Below are 17,106 nucleotides of genomic sequence, written 5' to 3' on the forward strand. Positions count from 1 at the left end.
TGTGTAAAGATGCAGAATTGCAGCCTGTGTCTTCAGGCACTGAGGGGAAGGTGCAAGTTAGGAAGAGTTTTCTCTGGAGGATTCAATGCAGTTCAGAGTGGACAGGTATTTTGTAATAAAACTGTATCTGTACCAACCAGTGACCTTCTCCAGTTGTTGTGTATTACTAACCTCATTGCTGAGAACTTCTGGAACAGAGCATGGCTTTAATCCTTCCTACACAATCTCATTAGGTGCATTCTTAAGAATTTATCCTATGAGGAAGCCAATGAAAACAAAATCATTAACATTTTTGTATTATTTGCTTATTAAGGTTTAACCTTGTGTTATTTTTGTTTAAAAAAAAAAAAAGCCCAACTCTGCTGCCCTCAGAATTTTTATTTGGAGTTTATATCATCACATTTACTAATGTTAAAAAAAAAAAAATTTCATGATGATATAGCCTTGGTGATGCTCTTGGTCACTCCTGCTTGAGACCATAGGGAGCTGTGCCATGTCTGTTGTTCATAACATCATAAAGTCCCAGCTTGGAAAAGTTAGCAGTGGAAGAGGCAAAATAAATGAAACACTCTTTCACGTCTTTAGGATGAAAAACTCATTCAGGACCCTGATGATTAGAGAACACCTGGCCACTTGCTCTAAGGTCAGTATTACCTTCTGTCATTTTTATTATGGTTAGAGAGAAGTTCTTAATGATATTTTCCCACTATATCTTTCATTTTCTTTGGCAGTCTGAACTTGGGAGCTTCCTATTGTTAGAAGTTATATTTGCCTTTAGATATTTCACCACATTTTTCTTGATGTGTAGCACAGCTCAGCCATATAATGTGACAATGTGTGAACTATGGAATTGAGATAGTGGCAGGATTTGCAGTAATAAAAACCATGTTTGTTGTTGATTGTCCACAGACAACATGATATAGACTAACTCATGCTCACACTACTCAAGTCTACCTCTTCTAGAGAGAATGGCTGTGTATCCATATGTACAGTGGTTGGTTTTGATTTCCACTGTACCCCATGGATGACCTTTATGGCCCAAAGACATAACCCAAAAATTCTGTGGGATTTTTCAATGTGAAGTTCCTTTGAGCATTCTGTCACTGGGCTGTGTCTCCAGGAAAGTAGGTTTATGGTTTCATAATCCTCTACTGAAGGTATGTATTGCATGGGAAAATGTCAGCCTATGGAAGATGTTAGTGTTGAGCCTATTTAGAATAATAATTGAAGGTATGTATAGGTTGGAGGGAGCTGGTATAGGCACGTTCATGGAAGCATAACATCAGGGAACAGGAGGTACGTAAGTGCTCTCAGAAGCACTGGTTTGCAAGAGACTGGAGGCTGTGGTTTCTCTTGTGTTAAGAGAAATAGCACAGATTGTTCAAGAGTCAGGGTATGTGAAGTCTTACTGTCAGAGTCACACAGGTACATAATTCTGAATATATACCAACTTTACATAGGTGATAGGAGACCAGAAAATACCTGCCTTGGCACAAATTAGGGTGCAGACAGACTATACACGATGCAGCATGCCACCTTTCAGTACAAAGCAAAACCATCCAAAAACTGTTTGTTTCTTAACTGGCAGTACTTCGTGTCATGTGGCCGTGGCGCTTTTACCATAGTATTCACAGCCTTATCGAAAGATTTAATTTATCATCAAATCATGGCAAGTGACATTTTTTTATTCACAGTGTTACATTACATCCCTGCATCCTATCCTGTGCGATAAAAAGTATGGTGAAGCTTAATGCTTCGCTTCTGCCAGATGATTCACTGTTAGAAATGGGATTCACATGACCATTTTCAACAGAAGTTAGGTCTATGATCCATGACTCATGAGTGCTTCCTTAGAAAATAAAAAGGATTCTCACTAAAGAATATGATTTAGCCAGTTCAGAAGTAGTGGAACTTGGCTACGCTCCTACAAGTTTTCCAGATGAAACTGTAATGCAGGCTGCTTCTTGCACTTTGAACTCTGTTTTCATTTGTAGAGTCTGTGCAGCATTGGAAAAGCCCTAGTGTCTAATGGGCTGTGTCAAAAACTAATAATTATGGTCAGACGACTCATTTTAAAATCAAGATAGGCTTTCATTTTTTACTATTTTGCTTTTGCATTGTAAAGCAAACAAAGTTGTCTTTTGTTAGCTTTCCAACAAATATTATGAGAATTACTTTATTAAAGAAATAATATGAGTAATTATCAATTACTTGTCTTGGTCAATGTAGAGCATTTGAAGAGAAGGAAATGAAGATACAAATTAGCACAACAGTTTTGGAGAACTATATGTGACTTCAATAAGTGGCAATTTTTGTTTCTTTGTAGGAGTCTTAGTTGTTTACAACTACAATGTAGAGAATGATAAAATAACAATGCTACAGTTTACCACTTCAAATTTTGATTCTTTACTTGTTATTGCTACATATCACTTATAGTATGCTAAGGAGACCTACTCCAAAAAAAAAAAAAAAAAAGACTTGATTTGACCAGACCTAAACAGATTTCATTTCGCATGCTAATGTCATTCTTTTCATAATTACAAAGGATGAGGTTCTGTACTGATTTTACATGACTATGAAAAACTTGAGAGGATTTCCACCCTTCTCATATCCCATCTTTAATTTCCATTGGCTTTTTTTTTTTGGTGTTGTGACAGATCAGTAGAAGATGGCCTTGCAAAGCTTCCTCTATGCTTTGCATAGCGCATAATGGGATGTTAAACAAGAAAGCCATCTGGTTCCCAGGCCAAATAATTAGCATTGTCAGTACCACAGAAAGAAGCTGGGTAACCATTTGAAGTGGGTAGCTGGAATATTTAAGAAAAGAAATTATTTGAATGTTTTTAGTCAGTGAAATTCTTTGTCGCTTGAATTCCTCACAAATGCAGGTTTCATTGCATACCTCTTCTGCCTAGTAGTGTTATTTCACTTTGTCCTTATGTGATTCGGTACTTATGTTCTCTTAAACTTCTGTGTTTTCTTCTCTGTCTCTCTCTTTCTTACTTTATCAAAAATTTATTATTAGGATTCTTATCCCTATTTGATTATTTAACCTTCCATTCAATACATGTTTTTGCTTTTGAATGTTGCTGTTAATATTAGGATACCTCTCTAGGATCAAATGAGATCATTTAAATGATTTTATAAAGGAACACAGGTGTTGCAGGTGAAGGTGCCTCAATCCCAGAAGTTCACTGTGACACAATTTTTAATGGTGAATTTAAAACAAAAAAAAGAAAACTAGCTCAGATCTACTTGAAGATCCAGCTCAGTACCTGGTCACTCCAAGACTACATCGTTACTTAAAGATCCTCTTTGCATCTGCTTCTAAACAGCTCCTGTGAGACAAATTCTACAGTCTTCTCTACTATTCCAGTGCTTACTATTACGTACTAGCAGATTTTCCCTTCTATTTTGATTATTTCTGACCTGAGCACGTTATTCCTGCTAAAACCATTTAATTGGTACTTTCACAAGTTTCTTGGGAGAGTCACAGAAAAGAGTTTTATTGCCAGAACATGACAGATCTGCCTCATGGACAGTTTTGAAAGCACACTTTTTTGAGATTTTTCTGTTGCATTCATCTTCATTTAGGAAGCCCATCTCCTAGGTGGTGCAAAACAAATGGATCTGGTAACAGTGGCGATTTCTTCTCTGACTGCATCTTACAATACCTAGCTTTATTTCTAATGCATCAGGCAACTTAATAAGTTATTTGAAAACACCATATTGATCAATCTACTATTTTCCCAACATCTTTCCTGTTTCTCAGAGACTTCAGTGGTAGAATCAAAGAATGATAGATCTAACTTATCTACTAAAAGGAATACTAAAAATCCTTCTGGATTCAAGCACTGGCACTTAAGCCAGGACTGAAAATTTAGAACTTGTGTCCTTCAACGTCTCAAAGAATAAGACTTGTTTTAGCTATTAGAACATCAGCTCCCATGCCTGAATTTGGGCAGTGTGATTTTAAAGTTGCAGAGCTTTTGAATTAGGATTTGGTTCCTGTTCTAAAAAATCTGGGTACGTAGTATAGCACCATTAAACTGTATCCAAGCCATGGTAGACAAGTTACCGAGGATAATGATCTGTGTTGATGATAAATGCCAACAATAACTGCCCTCATGTATGCTTTTACTCTGAAGTAAATGATAATTAGAGGTGCCTTAGACTTCAGTGAGGGAATTGGATTGACTTCCGGACATGTTTTTTCAGGTGAAAGTAGGCAAAGAGGTAGACACTGTGAAGTAAATGACTTGCAGAAAATCATCCCTGGATTTGTACATGTCACTTGTTTGTACTTTCATGCCCAAAAGCTCTGATTTCACCAACTGAAAATTATTTTCACATGGAAAATGAAGTCTGTTAAACTCATCCTTTGATAAAAAGCTTACTGGGAGTAGATCTGATCTGTATTTCTTGGGAAGCCATTTCACTGAGCAGTGCCAAAACTTATTTTTTTCCAAACATGGTCACTTTTTTTTTCAAACCACATTTTCATGGCTCTGAATGAAATGCCGTATTTTCCTCTTTAGCAAAAAGCTTTGAAGAAAAAAATATGTTAAATATCATAGGTCTAAAAGGAATTAAAGTTTCTCTGAGTCAAAACTTGAAGCTGAAATGCATACACATAAAGAGTAAACATTTTTGCAGGAAAACTTGATGCTGAAAAAAAGAGAGAAGCCATATCTGAGGGAAAAAAAAAAAAAGAAAACATTTATTTGACAGTGAAAAATCCAGGAAATTTCTCCTCCGGGTGTGCTGAACTATTTCCTGTCATGCATAATGGTCAGAAAGAATTTCTGCAGAAGGAGATAATATGGAAAACAAAGTTTCAAAGGAGTACATTTAAACTTTGAATGTTCTCTGTCCCCAAAAATATATGGCAGTTTATACAGCTTTTCTTTCCAAAGGCTTTGATTTTCATCTCCAAATAAAACTACCAGCTGCTTAGGCTAGCACTAACAGACTTCCAAGAATTCTTTTGATAACCAGTGTATATCTGTGGTCATGAAAATGATGTATTTAAGACAATAAATAATAAAATAAATAAACTGTTACAACAATTGGTTTGTTTTTCAACAGACACTTTTACTTTCTGGGGGAGAGAAAAAAAGCAGCTGCCTATTCTTGCTGATATTCATGTACGTTTTTTATTAAATAAATGGAGGTTCGTTTCCTTTTAACATCCAACTGAAGAACAAAAAACGTGAAAACCCTAGTCCCTCTTCTAAAATCATAAATCTTTAAGTTACAGTCTCAGCTTAGACTTTGCTTCTGTTTGCTATGTGAGGAAATTCTGAGTCTCTAATTTAATATAGTCATCTCTGAAATAGAATTAACACCACGCTTATCTCACAAAGGTGCTGTGGGCCTTAGTGAGCTAGCAGCATACTAAATCACTTCTTGTCTTCTCCTCTCCCTCCTTAACATATTAGGCTAGTGGGCAAACTTCTTTGTCTCACTTCAACAAATTCCTTTTCCTCCAGTGCCATAAAATACACAAGGAAATACTTAACTCGTTAATGACTAAATCAGACACTGAGTGGCATTTGGGTTTTCTTCTGACAGTCAATCACAGAGCTCCTTTGTCTCGCTTGAAGATTGTGTCTCTTTAGTTACACTAGTCTCTTAAGGTGCATTTAGCAGTGCATATTTGCTCCTTTTATTTGGATGTGTGAAGACTAATGAGTTTTTTGATATGTAATTGTTTTATAATGTCTATTTGGCTTTCAAGCTCCTTTGCAAGCTTTAGTGTTGTTTTTTATTTTGTTTCTGTTCTGTTTTTCCAAATCTGTTGAGCGAAGTGCTGCTGCTGTCTTATATCTGGCCGCTGAGTACTTAGCAGATCTTGCTAGTTGTGTTTTTCTACTGCTGCCCTTATTCTCAGGTGAAGTTTTATGCAGAAAAGTAATAAAGGCTTGCTCAGACATAAACTGTACCTGCAGCAAGAAGAAGAAGCAATTAAATCAGGGTGCTTTGGGGATTGGTCTGATTCACATCTTATCTAAGATGAAGGCTGCTTTAACACTGACTGCAGGATAGACGAAATTTCATGCAATTGCTTTTGAAAATGTTATCTATGAAAGGGAAAGGGGTCGATCACTTCATTCTAAGGGAGAGATTATATCCTCAGAGAAATGTGTGCAGTTCACAGATGATACCCAGAGGAATTAAGTGATGCTGAAACAGGGTTTCAGAGCAGAGCCAGAGCTTTGCTTGTCTGGGTTCCCTTAAATTGTTCAGTCTCTTGCTTCACAGTAAAATAATTAATATAGCCTTCATAAGATATTGAAATGATATACCATGGAATTTCATCCTTTCTGTCTATCTGTTTACTTAACCTATTGTTACTTATCCAACCAACCAGTTCCCACACAGACAACAGTATGGCTTCTTGCATAGTAAAATATAAAGCCCACTTTGGTTCTCTTTTGTGTCTTAAGTCTCTGCTGGGGGTGGGGAGGTTGTTTCCTTTGTTAATATTTATACTTTTTTTTTTTAATTGCTGATAGGACTATTTGAAACTTTCGAATAAAGAGATTTTACTGCCACTGGAAATAAGGAAACACGTTGTCACAGAGCTCAAATAAAATACACTACAATAGGTTTCAAAATCATTTGAAATTGGTTTGGTTTTTTTAGTACTTTCTAGACATGGTCTTATTTTCTTTACGGACTGTGACAGCCTACTTTTCCTACAGAGCTTTTTGTCTTGAGCTTCTCTGATTTTTCAGTTGTTGCTAATATAAATATCACACTGGAAATGCTCCACTTAGATCAGGCAGCTTCTTTTAATCCTTACTTCCCAAACACACATACAATTTTATGGGTTCCTTCCATATCAGCTCCCCCAGTTATTCTTCTGTTCAGCTGAATCACTTACGGATGTTTTCAATAGTTCCTGAATCTTTTCTTTTAGTGCATTTTTTTTTCCGTCTTCACCCATGTTCATGCTTTTGAGGCAGTTGCTACCAGTTGACTGAACTGAAGACGTGATGTTATCAAGTAAACTTTACAGTCAGGGTTGTCAATTCATTCTGCTTTTGAGTAAAGTATCATCATGGTCATGCCAGATATGGAAATATTTCTGTGTGAGTGTTCTCTGATTTCATTTTTCCATACTTTAATAATGACTTCTTTCTTCTTACAAAGCAGATACATTTTATATTAATTAAAATTAGCTGACAGCTTGGTACGTGCTAACTTTAGTGCTTCGTAGCTCCTCTTGAAATTAGTTGGATTACTCTGTCTAAAACTATTTGGAAAAAATGATGCAGAAAGTGAATGATTTTGACTGACAGTATGTAAGTCAATGCTGAATTTAATGCCTTATGTCAGGGAAGATTTGCATACTTAGTTTTCTCTCTAACAAAGAGAGAATATCACTATCTTGATTTTAATAGGCATTCCCAATATTTAATATATGGCTGAATGACAGTCCAGATACATAAAGTCTGTAGTGTTTGTATGCCTTAAATTTGTCTGTTTAATACAATAACACCTTAAGTGTTCGTTAACTTTTAAACATAAGAATTTGTGAGAATTTCTGAATGTTTGGTTTTTGAACTGTCACTATTACTGTACAGTCTTAAAGCTAGCTACATGCATAATACATTTTAAAAGGAGAAAAAACAGTCCTATAAAAAGATGGCTCGTTTTCAAAGGAATAAGTTAATGTAAATTACAGAGCTTCTTCTGTTTAACAGGTTTTATGTTACACGATTTTGTCATAACATTTACTGTAGCAGTCATTTTCTTTTCTATGACTGTACTTTAAATAAGAGACACTATAAAGACTGAGGTGGTGGCAGGCCCATCTTCACAGTGTTTGTCACTTTTAAAACCAGGGCCTCGGTATCTCTGTATTCTTGCTTTCTAGGTCTGAAAGTAGTATTATTAGGGTTTGATTCCCTGATATTCAGTCTGTACCCAGGTGTATGGATCCAGTATAAGCTGCTTGTCCAAGCTTGTGCCTTGGAGCATCTGGGTTTTGCTAGTGACCCTGACTCCCTTGTGATATTCCACAGGGCTCCTCAAAACAGTATGTGCAGGTATGTATCTGTCCACCTTGAAACTGTTCCATCTTAATACTGCACAACAGATGCTTCTCCTGAGAGGAGGGTGGGTTTTGTACTTGGCATAATTTCATTGTGCTTACCTCTGTACCGCTCACCCAGATTTCAAAGATCTGGACAGGGCAGAGCCTAGAGGCCCCGGGTGGGCCTTGGATTCCAGGGAGTGCCGGCTGCCTGTCAGGGGCTGCGGTGTTGAACCCTCAGTCAGAGCCCAGCATGGCCGTGTCCTACTTTCAGGCTCCAGCCCCAAGTTCTGCCAGTTCTGCTGGGGATGGGAGTCTGGGGATCCAGAAGAAGTTGCCTCCTTAAAAAGCCTCTCTAGGGAGGAGGAGAGGTGGGAGTTGTTGACTGTGCTGCAGAGATTCCAGGTAGTGGTGTGTGAGGTGTGAACAATTCACAGTTCAGCCTCTCCTTGATCATCATCTACTGCCAGTACATTTTTTAAAGTTGCCACACACAAAAAGAGCTGTGATTCTAAGAGAGTGTATATTAGCACTATGGCTGTGGGACTGCGAAAAGCAGGCAGCAGTTATGCACATAAAACCAGCTTATGAGCTCTGCTGACGTTCTGGATCTCTGCTGATTTATTTGTGACTGTATAGATGAGGAGCTGTAATCAAAGTATTTGAGTTGTAATCAAAGTATTAAGGAAAAGGAACGGTAAATGCTAGTCTGGTTAAAGATTCATACATATTCACACCTAAGGTCATTCTGAAGAATGATTGTCCCAGTTTATGCTATGGACTTGTTTACAAATTTAAAACAGATTTCTCTTTTTAAAGTATTATTAAATCAGGGAACACCAGTAGTACCACGTCTAAGACTAATGGTATAACTAAGTGTGAACTGCAATGCTCCTTTTTACCTTGTGCAGCCAATATACATGCAAGCTTTACTATATTCATATTAGTAAGCTAACACTTCTCAATGGTGAACAAACTTATGTTTACAAATAATGTAGTTGTCTGACTTTCCATCTTTCCATTGCTATATCTGTAGAACAAATTGCATTCAGCCTAGCCCTTTTATTTGCAGTGTTCTTTTATCTCCTTACTGGTGTTTTTCTGTATATAGTCTCCTTATATATATATAAACTCTTCATCTTCTCATAAGGAAGCAGGTTTTCAGAGGGAAGAATCAATAATGTCACTAGTGACTGAAGTCACTGCATTTTCATGGGTTAAAATACTGTGTTCAGACTGGGAATGTTGTTTTTTTTTTTTTCTTTCTGTTGCAGATCAGTGCTCTACACAGGCTCTGGTTTGCCAGCTTTGCCACAGCTCAGTCTGTGGTAAATTACAGTGGGGCTTGGGGTCTTAAAGGAGCAGAGCATTGGCATGGTTTGTTGTGTTTTTCTTTTCCTCCTCGTCCCTACTGGCTTGCAAACTCTGATACAAGTTGCTTGGGAGAGTAAAATGGACTGGATGGCTCATTCAGAGAGACAAACAAGAAAGCCTACTAGGCCATCCAAGATTTGTTTTTTTGCCCAATTTCAGTCGTATCTATTGCCTCCTCCCCAGAAGTGCAGACAGTTTTGTTGTTGCATTCCCAGGCAATTTTTATTCATTTCTAATTTCACCAAAGCAACAGTGAAAGATAGCTGGAAGATCCTGAATGCATGCAGTGTTTTACAAATATGTCAATGCAGAAAGGTGAGACATAAACTAAAAGCTGGCTGGTCAGTGGGAACGTCCAGGAACATTCAGCTTCTTGATTTTACTAGTGAAAGGGAGAAGCGACAGAAACAGGGTCAGTAACATTTCTGCAGCTGCGAGAGGGGTTGTTTCTTTACGGGTGCAACATTCAGAAAACCCTCATAAGGAAGGATACCTTTCAGTATTCAGCACAGCAGAGTTAAATTAGACAGCACCCGAGGGCTTCTTAGTTTCGCCAGGAAATAGAAAAATCAATCCTTTCGCTGGCACGCTGGGAGGTTATCAGTCCGCGCTGTCCAGGGCAGCGGCTTAGCGGCCGCCTGGTGCTCCCGATGTGCTCGAGGTGCTGCATCGCCATCTAGCGGCTCTTGGAACGTGCGGAAATCAGTAGCGTGTTCCCAGCTGGAAACTCAGGCCTTTCCTTGCCTAACAGTATGTCCTATTTTAAGCTATTTAAAAAAAAAAAAAAAAAAAAAAAAAACTCTGCATTTTAACATTCCTAAAAAATTCCTGCTTAAAAAGAAAAAAATAAAATAAAAAGCCAACTTTATATCATGTTTTTTGCAAAACTTAATTGTTCTGATGTCTATCTTATGGGAATGGGTTCGTTTTCATTCATTTCATTTTTCCTACCTGTGCACTATAGGAGTCTAGAGACTATCCAGACTGCTAGTGGTTTGTTTCATGGAAGTTCACCCAGTTGGTATGGGTGCCCACCCCCTCCCCCCCTCCTCTTTAATTGCTTTTCTCAACAGCTTCAAGTCAGGCACAACAGAACTGAGAAAAACCTGATGTGGTAAGCTGAGGTGGTCAGTAAACATAGGATACATATGCAGAAAATTCTGGAATTAGAGGAACTCCAAAAATAGTTTTTAGGTTTTTTTTCTCACCCGGAGTTGCTACAAATCACATAAGACAGAGATACTTATACAAGACAACGCCTTGGCACTGTGCATCCTTTTCCCCTAATAGCATGGACTTCTGAATCTCAAAACTCTTGTTAAAATGTAGCATAGAGTCAGGACAAAAGGATTCTGTTTCCAGATCTGGTAAATATTCCACGCGAACTTTTAGCTTGGCTCATTTAATTCTGCGGTTATAAAATGACAGTAATAGTGCATTCTCTTTTTCATTATGTCCATTCACAAGATGAGCTGATTATAGCAAGATCTGATGTCACAGAGCATAGTGGTGTCACAGAGGCACAAAAAGGAAAAGAAAATATTCTATTATTTAAAAATATACATAAATCTAAAAAGTACTGCATAGAATAGCAGAACAATATGCTATTGTTCCCTTCTGTAAACTGTGAGTCCTTTTCTTTAAAAAAAAAAAATGTTTTCTATTTCTTAGGTGTTTAAAAGATAGGTTTTTGATAGAATAGTTTTTTTCACTCCCCTATGGAAGATCATCAGCTATGTGCTCTGATGCCTTTAATTCTTTTTCCTCTGGTACTCTGTTCATCTGCGTAGTGTGAAAGAGCCAGGCAACCTTGCACACTGTTAGGCCTGGAAACCAGTAGAGTTTTCTTCTAATAATTTATAATCATTTGTCCTTTGGGTAGTAAAGCAACTACTTCCTCTATGCCCCTTCAGGCTAATGGTCCCAGCTGGTAGATTCAAAAGAAACATATGTACTGAAGAAGGCATAAGCCCCCTACATTTCAGTGCTGAATGTCCATGTATGAAAATGAGCATAATTAGCAGGGATGTAGTTTTTCCTCCTGATTACTGTCTTTCTACTTTAAGATGTGAAACAAGTGAAAATATTGCGCAAGTTGAGTAAGATTCGGTTTCTTTTCCCATTCTTCATTCTTTTCTTTTCTGGACTTCTTCTTTTCTTTTTGATAAAAATCATGTGTAGTTGTAAAGTATTTCTCGAGTTAGAAATATGTAGTTTGTATAAAAGCAGTCTTTTGAGACTGAAACATGTTATGATATACATTTATTTTAATCTGTGTATTTAGAAATATTTTCCTTCCTTGTTTTGATGAACCGTCCTGCTTGGTTAAAGAAAGTGGTTTATTATAACATAAAAATGTGGAATCTATTAGATGAGTTCAAACAAACTGTCTCTGCTTGATGTGCCTTCATCATAGCACTTCTGGCCCTGTGGGATCAGGGTTTAAGCCCTCTGAACTGGTAGAAGGTACTGTGTCACTGATGTGCAAAAAGCTGAAACCTATGGGAAAGGAGAACTTTGCCTTTTAATCTAAGATGTGTAAGTTAGGTTTCGTATATGGCAGCATTGCCATGTCACTCAACATTCACAGTGAGAAAAACAGGAGAAAGGAGTATCTTTTTAATAACTTATACGTTTGCTTTAAGAAGATGTACTCAGATCATAAAGAAATGCTTGCGAAGAATAGTGTTGGTTGCTGATTTTCTTGAAACAAATGTAATTTTCAGAAGAGCAAAGAACATGCAGTAAGGAAGATATTAACCAAGAAAAAAAGTGTTGAAAGCAGAATATTTTATGGTGTTGGATCCCTTACTGTCATGCCTGTTCTCTATATCCAGTTGAAACTGCATTTACAGAGACAGTTAGCAGTGTAATTCCTGGCACCAATATTGAAAGCAATGTTTCTGTGTAGTCACACACATTAAGTAAGAATGCATATTCTTAGTGGTGATTGTTTTATTATATATAATAGCCTTAAGTATGCTTGTGCCAGTTACATACACGGTGTACTTTTGCTCTAATGTCACAGATGAACACATACTATTTCAGTTAGGCTAGTTCTGTATTTTCTTCCATTCACTATGTTGCCTGACTGTGGCAGATGGCCCAGTGTATGTGTTATAAATACTTATATGACATCCCCGCTATTTTACTAGTCTTCACTGTGACTTTCCCATTGCTAATGACTAATTACAGTTTCCTAGCTAGCAACTTTTAATAGTTTCCATCTTTTTCTTAATCTCTGCCTGTCCTTAACAACACCATATCATTCCATATTTTAATCAGTACAATAACAGTATAATATTAGATAGTTGAACCATTACTTTTAGGAATTTTTCAAGTGCAAAATACTCATGAAGTGTTCACTGATGAGTATTTCAGTATTGAGAGCAGTCTTTTCTGAACAAACAGGAATGGCTTTGCTATCTATGCTTGATTATTAGTTTTATTCCACTCCTGTGCATTGATCCTTATTCAATCAGTAGGAAGGAATTCAGTAACCAAAAGAATTAACAGAAAGGATTAACATTTTTGCCTGTCCACCATGGCTATATCAACCATTCAACACCTGTAGATCAAACTAGGAAGTATATACGGAAGAAATTCCATTGGCCTGCGTCTCCTCACTTCAGAGGAGATTTATCTGCTAAAAAGAGACTTACTCAAGCAAAAGCACTTCCAGGTTCTTCCCACCTATGTTAGCAGAGGCCAGTATGTAGATGCTGCAAATTCAGAAAGATCAGATGGTTGCCTGGTTCCTGTTTAGTATCTTTATGTTAGCAGCTACTGTGTTTTGCTAAGGGCAGCACTTCTCAAATGATCTCTTTTATGCAAGATCTTTCATGAAACGAAGCAATAGCAGAGCAGAGTTAAAAGGTGACTGTAGAACAAGTCCATGACTTCACAGCAGTCTGTGAGATTCCACAGTTTAATCTCACAGTTTAATTTTGTTCCTTCTCAGAGTAAAACCAAGAGTTTTAGAAAGTACATAACTGGAATAGAGCTAAAAGTCCACTCTGGGATTAAGATTTGATTGTTTAAGTGTGGGACACTGGATTACTGCAGTTCAGATCCCATGTCTACCTAAATTTGAAGGAGATTTCATGGCAGAACTCTCCAGTTGGAGAGAAAAGGATCCTCTCAGCTACAGACAGTACCATTGTCATATTGAATCAAACTCTCCTTCCTGAAAGTACTTCCAGTCTTTAAAGAAGCTTTACAGAATCAGATACAGATCTGAAAAGCAAATGGCTTTGGAAATACTTTGATGACACTTCATTCAAATGGTGAATGCTTTGACCTGCTCTGCTCCTGTGTTTTCATTCTCTCTGTTCACCTCTACTCCACTACATGCATGCTGGCTCCCAGGACAAAGGAGTAACTTGACTGAAATGGTGAAAATAGGAGCATGAGATAAGTGTGGGAGTGCTGTGATGAGGAGAGGGGTGAAGGAAAGAAAAATTAACTTGAATTAGGTTGGGTAGGATGGGAAATGTAATCAGGAAACTGGAACTGATAAAGAGATGGGGTTTGGTGCTCAATATGAAAGTGGTGCAACTCTGTAGGAAGAATGATATTGTATGAGAAAGCAGGGTGAAGGAAAGTTGGTCTAGCTGGAAAAGAAAGAAATGTTGGGTACACCTGTCTGCTCAAGGCACTAGATATTACTATGTAGTTAGAGTTGCTGCTATATTGCTTTTCTTTGCAGGGTAATTCAGAACTAGAAATTTCTGTATCTAATCATTTTCCTTCAAAACAATTGCCATAGATTTTTCATTTTAAGCTGTCTAGGCTTTCTTTTGCTTTAGCCTGCTTGTCTCCTTTGTCTGTCAAAGTCCAAAAGCTTCTCTTCTGCAGAGGTCTGTGCTGGAACTCTCCACAAAGAACTGCCAAAACAGCAGGTACACTCTCCTCCATCTTGCCTTACACAGGAAGAATCAGATCTGTGTGGTCAGACGTCCATTGGCAAGATCTGTTTGAATGCAAGTCACACATTGGGTCCAGTTCAGATCTAACCATGATTCTCTGTGATGCTAGGTGCAATACTTATTTACTTATCTTTTTTTAATTATTATGCATTTCTTTCCAAGACTGCTTAGTGAGGGGAAGGAAGTTAATTATATTAATTGTGCAAAGAGTCTTATTTTTCTGTACTTAGGACCAAACTCTTTCTTATTGTAACTTATATGACAAGTCTATCATTGAACTTCAGAGATGATCACTTTGGGGGCATTAGTAGAGTTAGCACTGTCCAAGCACTGCAGTTTTATAAATATCTCTATTCTCAGTAAAGCAAAGCTCATCTGTCATTATTTACTAGCCACACAGAGGGAAAAATTAATGGGCAAGAAAACTGATCCTCAGGAAGTGTTTTTATTCACACCAAAATATCATTTCTTATGACAAAAGGTAGAAAAATCTCTACTCTTCATTTTTTCTTTATATTTTCCAAATCTATGTATTGCATACTCTTTATAGGAGACTTACTAGTCCGTTCCTTTTATGTGGCAAAAATAGAGAGAAGAACGAAGAGTACATGGCATTTCTTTTTTTATTTTTGTTATTCATTTTATTTTTCTGTATTTGAGATTTTGAAACCTATCCCTATTTGACCTTTCATACTTAATAGTCTTGTCATTAGCAAATGACTAGCTAATGAAAAGGATGAAAACAAAATCAGAAGTGCTTAAATATAGCCCTTGTGTAAAAAAAAAAAAAAAAAAAAAAAAAGTGTCTACTTAAACAAGAGTTGCATTATAACTGAAAGTCTGTCATTATCTGAGTTCTGTTTTTCTAATGTTAAAATACAGGATAACAGATGTATTCCCCCTGGTGGGGAGGGTGCCTATGTATGAGTGCTGCCAGCTAGGTGTAGGTGGGGGCCTGCTGAAGATAAGATTCTCCATTCAGTTTGTAAACTCTGGAGCCCATTCTAGAATGTCATCTAAGCCAGAGCATCCTAGCTCCATATGAGTGGAGAAGCTAAACTTCTCTCCACATTGTTTCTGTGAATTGGGTCACAGGCATTTTAGCGTTCCATCTGGCACAGGTAACTGTAACTCTTGTTTTGCAAAGCATAATGGTTTCATAGCCAAATTGCAGTTAGTGATAGAGCTGAGAGACACGTGCATCATTTGGCACGCTTAAATTTGTTCTTGAGTCTGCCCTGCACTTTGCTGTACAGAGCTTACAGCAGTAACAGTCCCTAAAATTATTTCAAACCAGAGTGACATATGACCCCTCAACCACAATCCGTATTTTTAAGTTTCTGTTGGAGAGATGAGAAGGAAGGAGGAGCTGACTAGAGCACTTTATCCCTCAGCCTTTAGGATGAGTTTAGATCTCATGTTTAAAATGAAGACACAGTAACTTCATAGCTTTTATTCAAAAGTGGTTACCCCATATATAAACCCCTCATAACTTTTCTTTCATCTCCTTCCTCCTCTCCAGAATGTTATTGTAAGTTCAACCTTAAAATGCTTTAACATTCTTCAACACAAAACATTAATGTTAATGCAACTACCACGGCTACCTGCCTGGACTTCAACATCATTCAGTAGCTTTTTGTAGACACTTAATTATGCTGGCTAGCATCAGGCACCATATATACTGGTCTTGCAGTATATATGCTTGCATATATACTTGGTATACTGCTGCTACTCTGCCTTATGTTAATAGTGATTCCTTTCACCTGCTGAATGCTGATCTTGATAGTTTGAATTAAAGCTAGTTTTCTCACAAGTGTTACTGAAGTGACATAATGGGACAAATTTTGCCTTTGGAGACATTTACATATTCCCAGTCAACTAATCTGAGTGATTATGTATGTGTGTCCAGGGAGATGATGAAGTCTGGTGTGATATCAAATCAATTCATATTCAATTGCATAAAGAAGAAACAGAAATGCACCTGAAAATCTCTTTGAAGTGATGAGAGGAGAGCTGATACCTTTTAGAGAGAAGAGAAAAAAAATAAAACAGATAAAAGGTTATTGTTTGCTGATATTGAAAACTTTCAGGGGGCTTAATGCCAAACATTTTCATTTTTTCTCAGGCACGAGCATATTTACTGTTTATGAAGCTGCTTCTCAGGAAGGCTGGGTGTTCCTTATGTATCGAGCAATTGACAGCTTTCCCCGATGGCGTTCGTATTTCTATTTCATCACCTTAATTTTCTTTCTGGCCTGGCTTGTTAAGGTACTGAAAAATTTGTTTTCTTAAATTTGTTTGAAATACAGATCAGAATGAATTTCTTCTCTTTTCTGCTTGCTGAGCTTCATTTCAGCCATTCTTTCTTATTCTTTTTACAGAATGTTTTCATTGCAGTCATCATCGAAACATTTGCAGAAATTAGAGTGCAGTTCCAGCAGATGTGGGGGTCCAGGAGTAGTACCACTTCAACTGCCACCACCCAGGTGATGAAACCAAATACTGAGTTTCTTTGAGGATTTGATAGTTTTTTTGTTTAGGAATGAATAATAAGTGAAACATTTCTGTGAATTATTGTTGCATCCCTCTAGGTTCAGTTTTATATGACTTTACATGTTAACACCTATATTTTACAGTTGATACATATATTTTCACATAGGATTCTATTCTAGAGTATATTAATTAAAAAAATGGTAGAGAAGACTGTTAAGGTGGTTCTCTAGTTGACTGGGTATGTTATGGCAAAGTTTCTATTTTAAT

The 17,106-nt window shown here is 37.2% G+C and overlaps 1 protein-coding gene across 10 annotated transcripts in view; it reads left to right on the forward strand.

The window, feature by feature from the left end:
• Nucleotides 1–17,106, forward strand: part of NALCN (sodium leak channel, non-selective) — a 219,176-nt gene that overhangs the window by 68,844 nt on the left and 133,226 nt on the right. For 9 of the 10 annotated variants that reach the window (XR_002444045.1, XR_002444050.1, XM_021415912.1 and 6 more), the window contains 2 exons: nt 16,472–16,614; nt 16,728–16,832. Coding sequence is in view for 8 of the 10 variants with exons in the window: in XM_021415912.1 (XP_021271587.1) it covers nt 16,472–16,614; nt 16,728–16,832 (248 nt within the window). In the remaining 2 variants the exon portion in view is untranslated. Of the gene's footprint in view, nt 1–585; nt 644–16,471; nt 16,615–16,727; nt 16,833–17,106 lie in introns of those variants that run through there. The other variant, XM_021415960.1, reaches the window with a different exon arrangement.

This window comes from Numida meleagris, chromosome 1 (assembly GCF_002078875.1).
Source record: "Numida meleagris isolate 19003 breed g44 Domestic line chromosome 1, NumMel1.0, whole genome shotgun sequence".
Lineage (NCBI taxonomy): Eukaryota > Metazoa > Chordata > Aves > Galliformes > Numididae > Numida > Numida meleagris.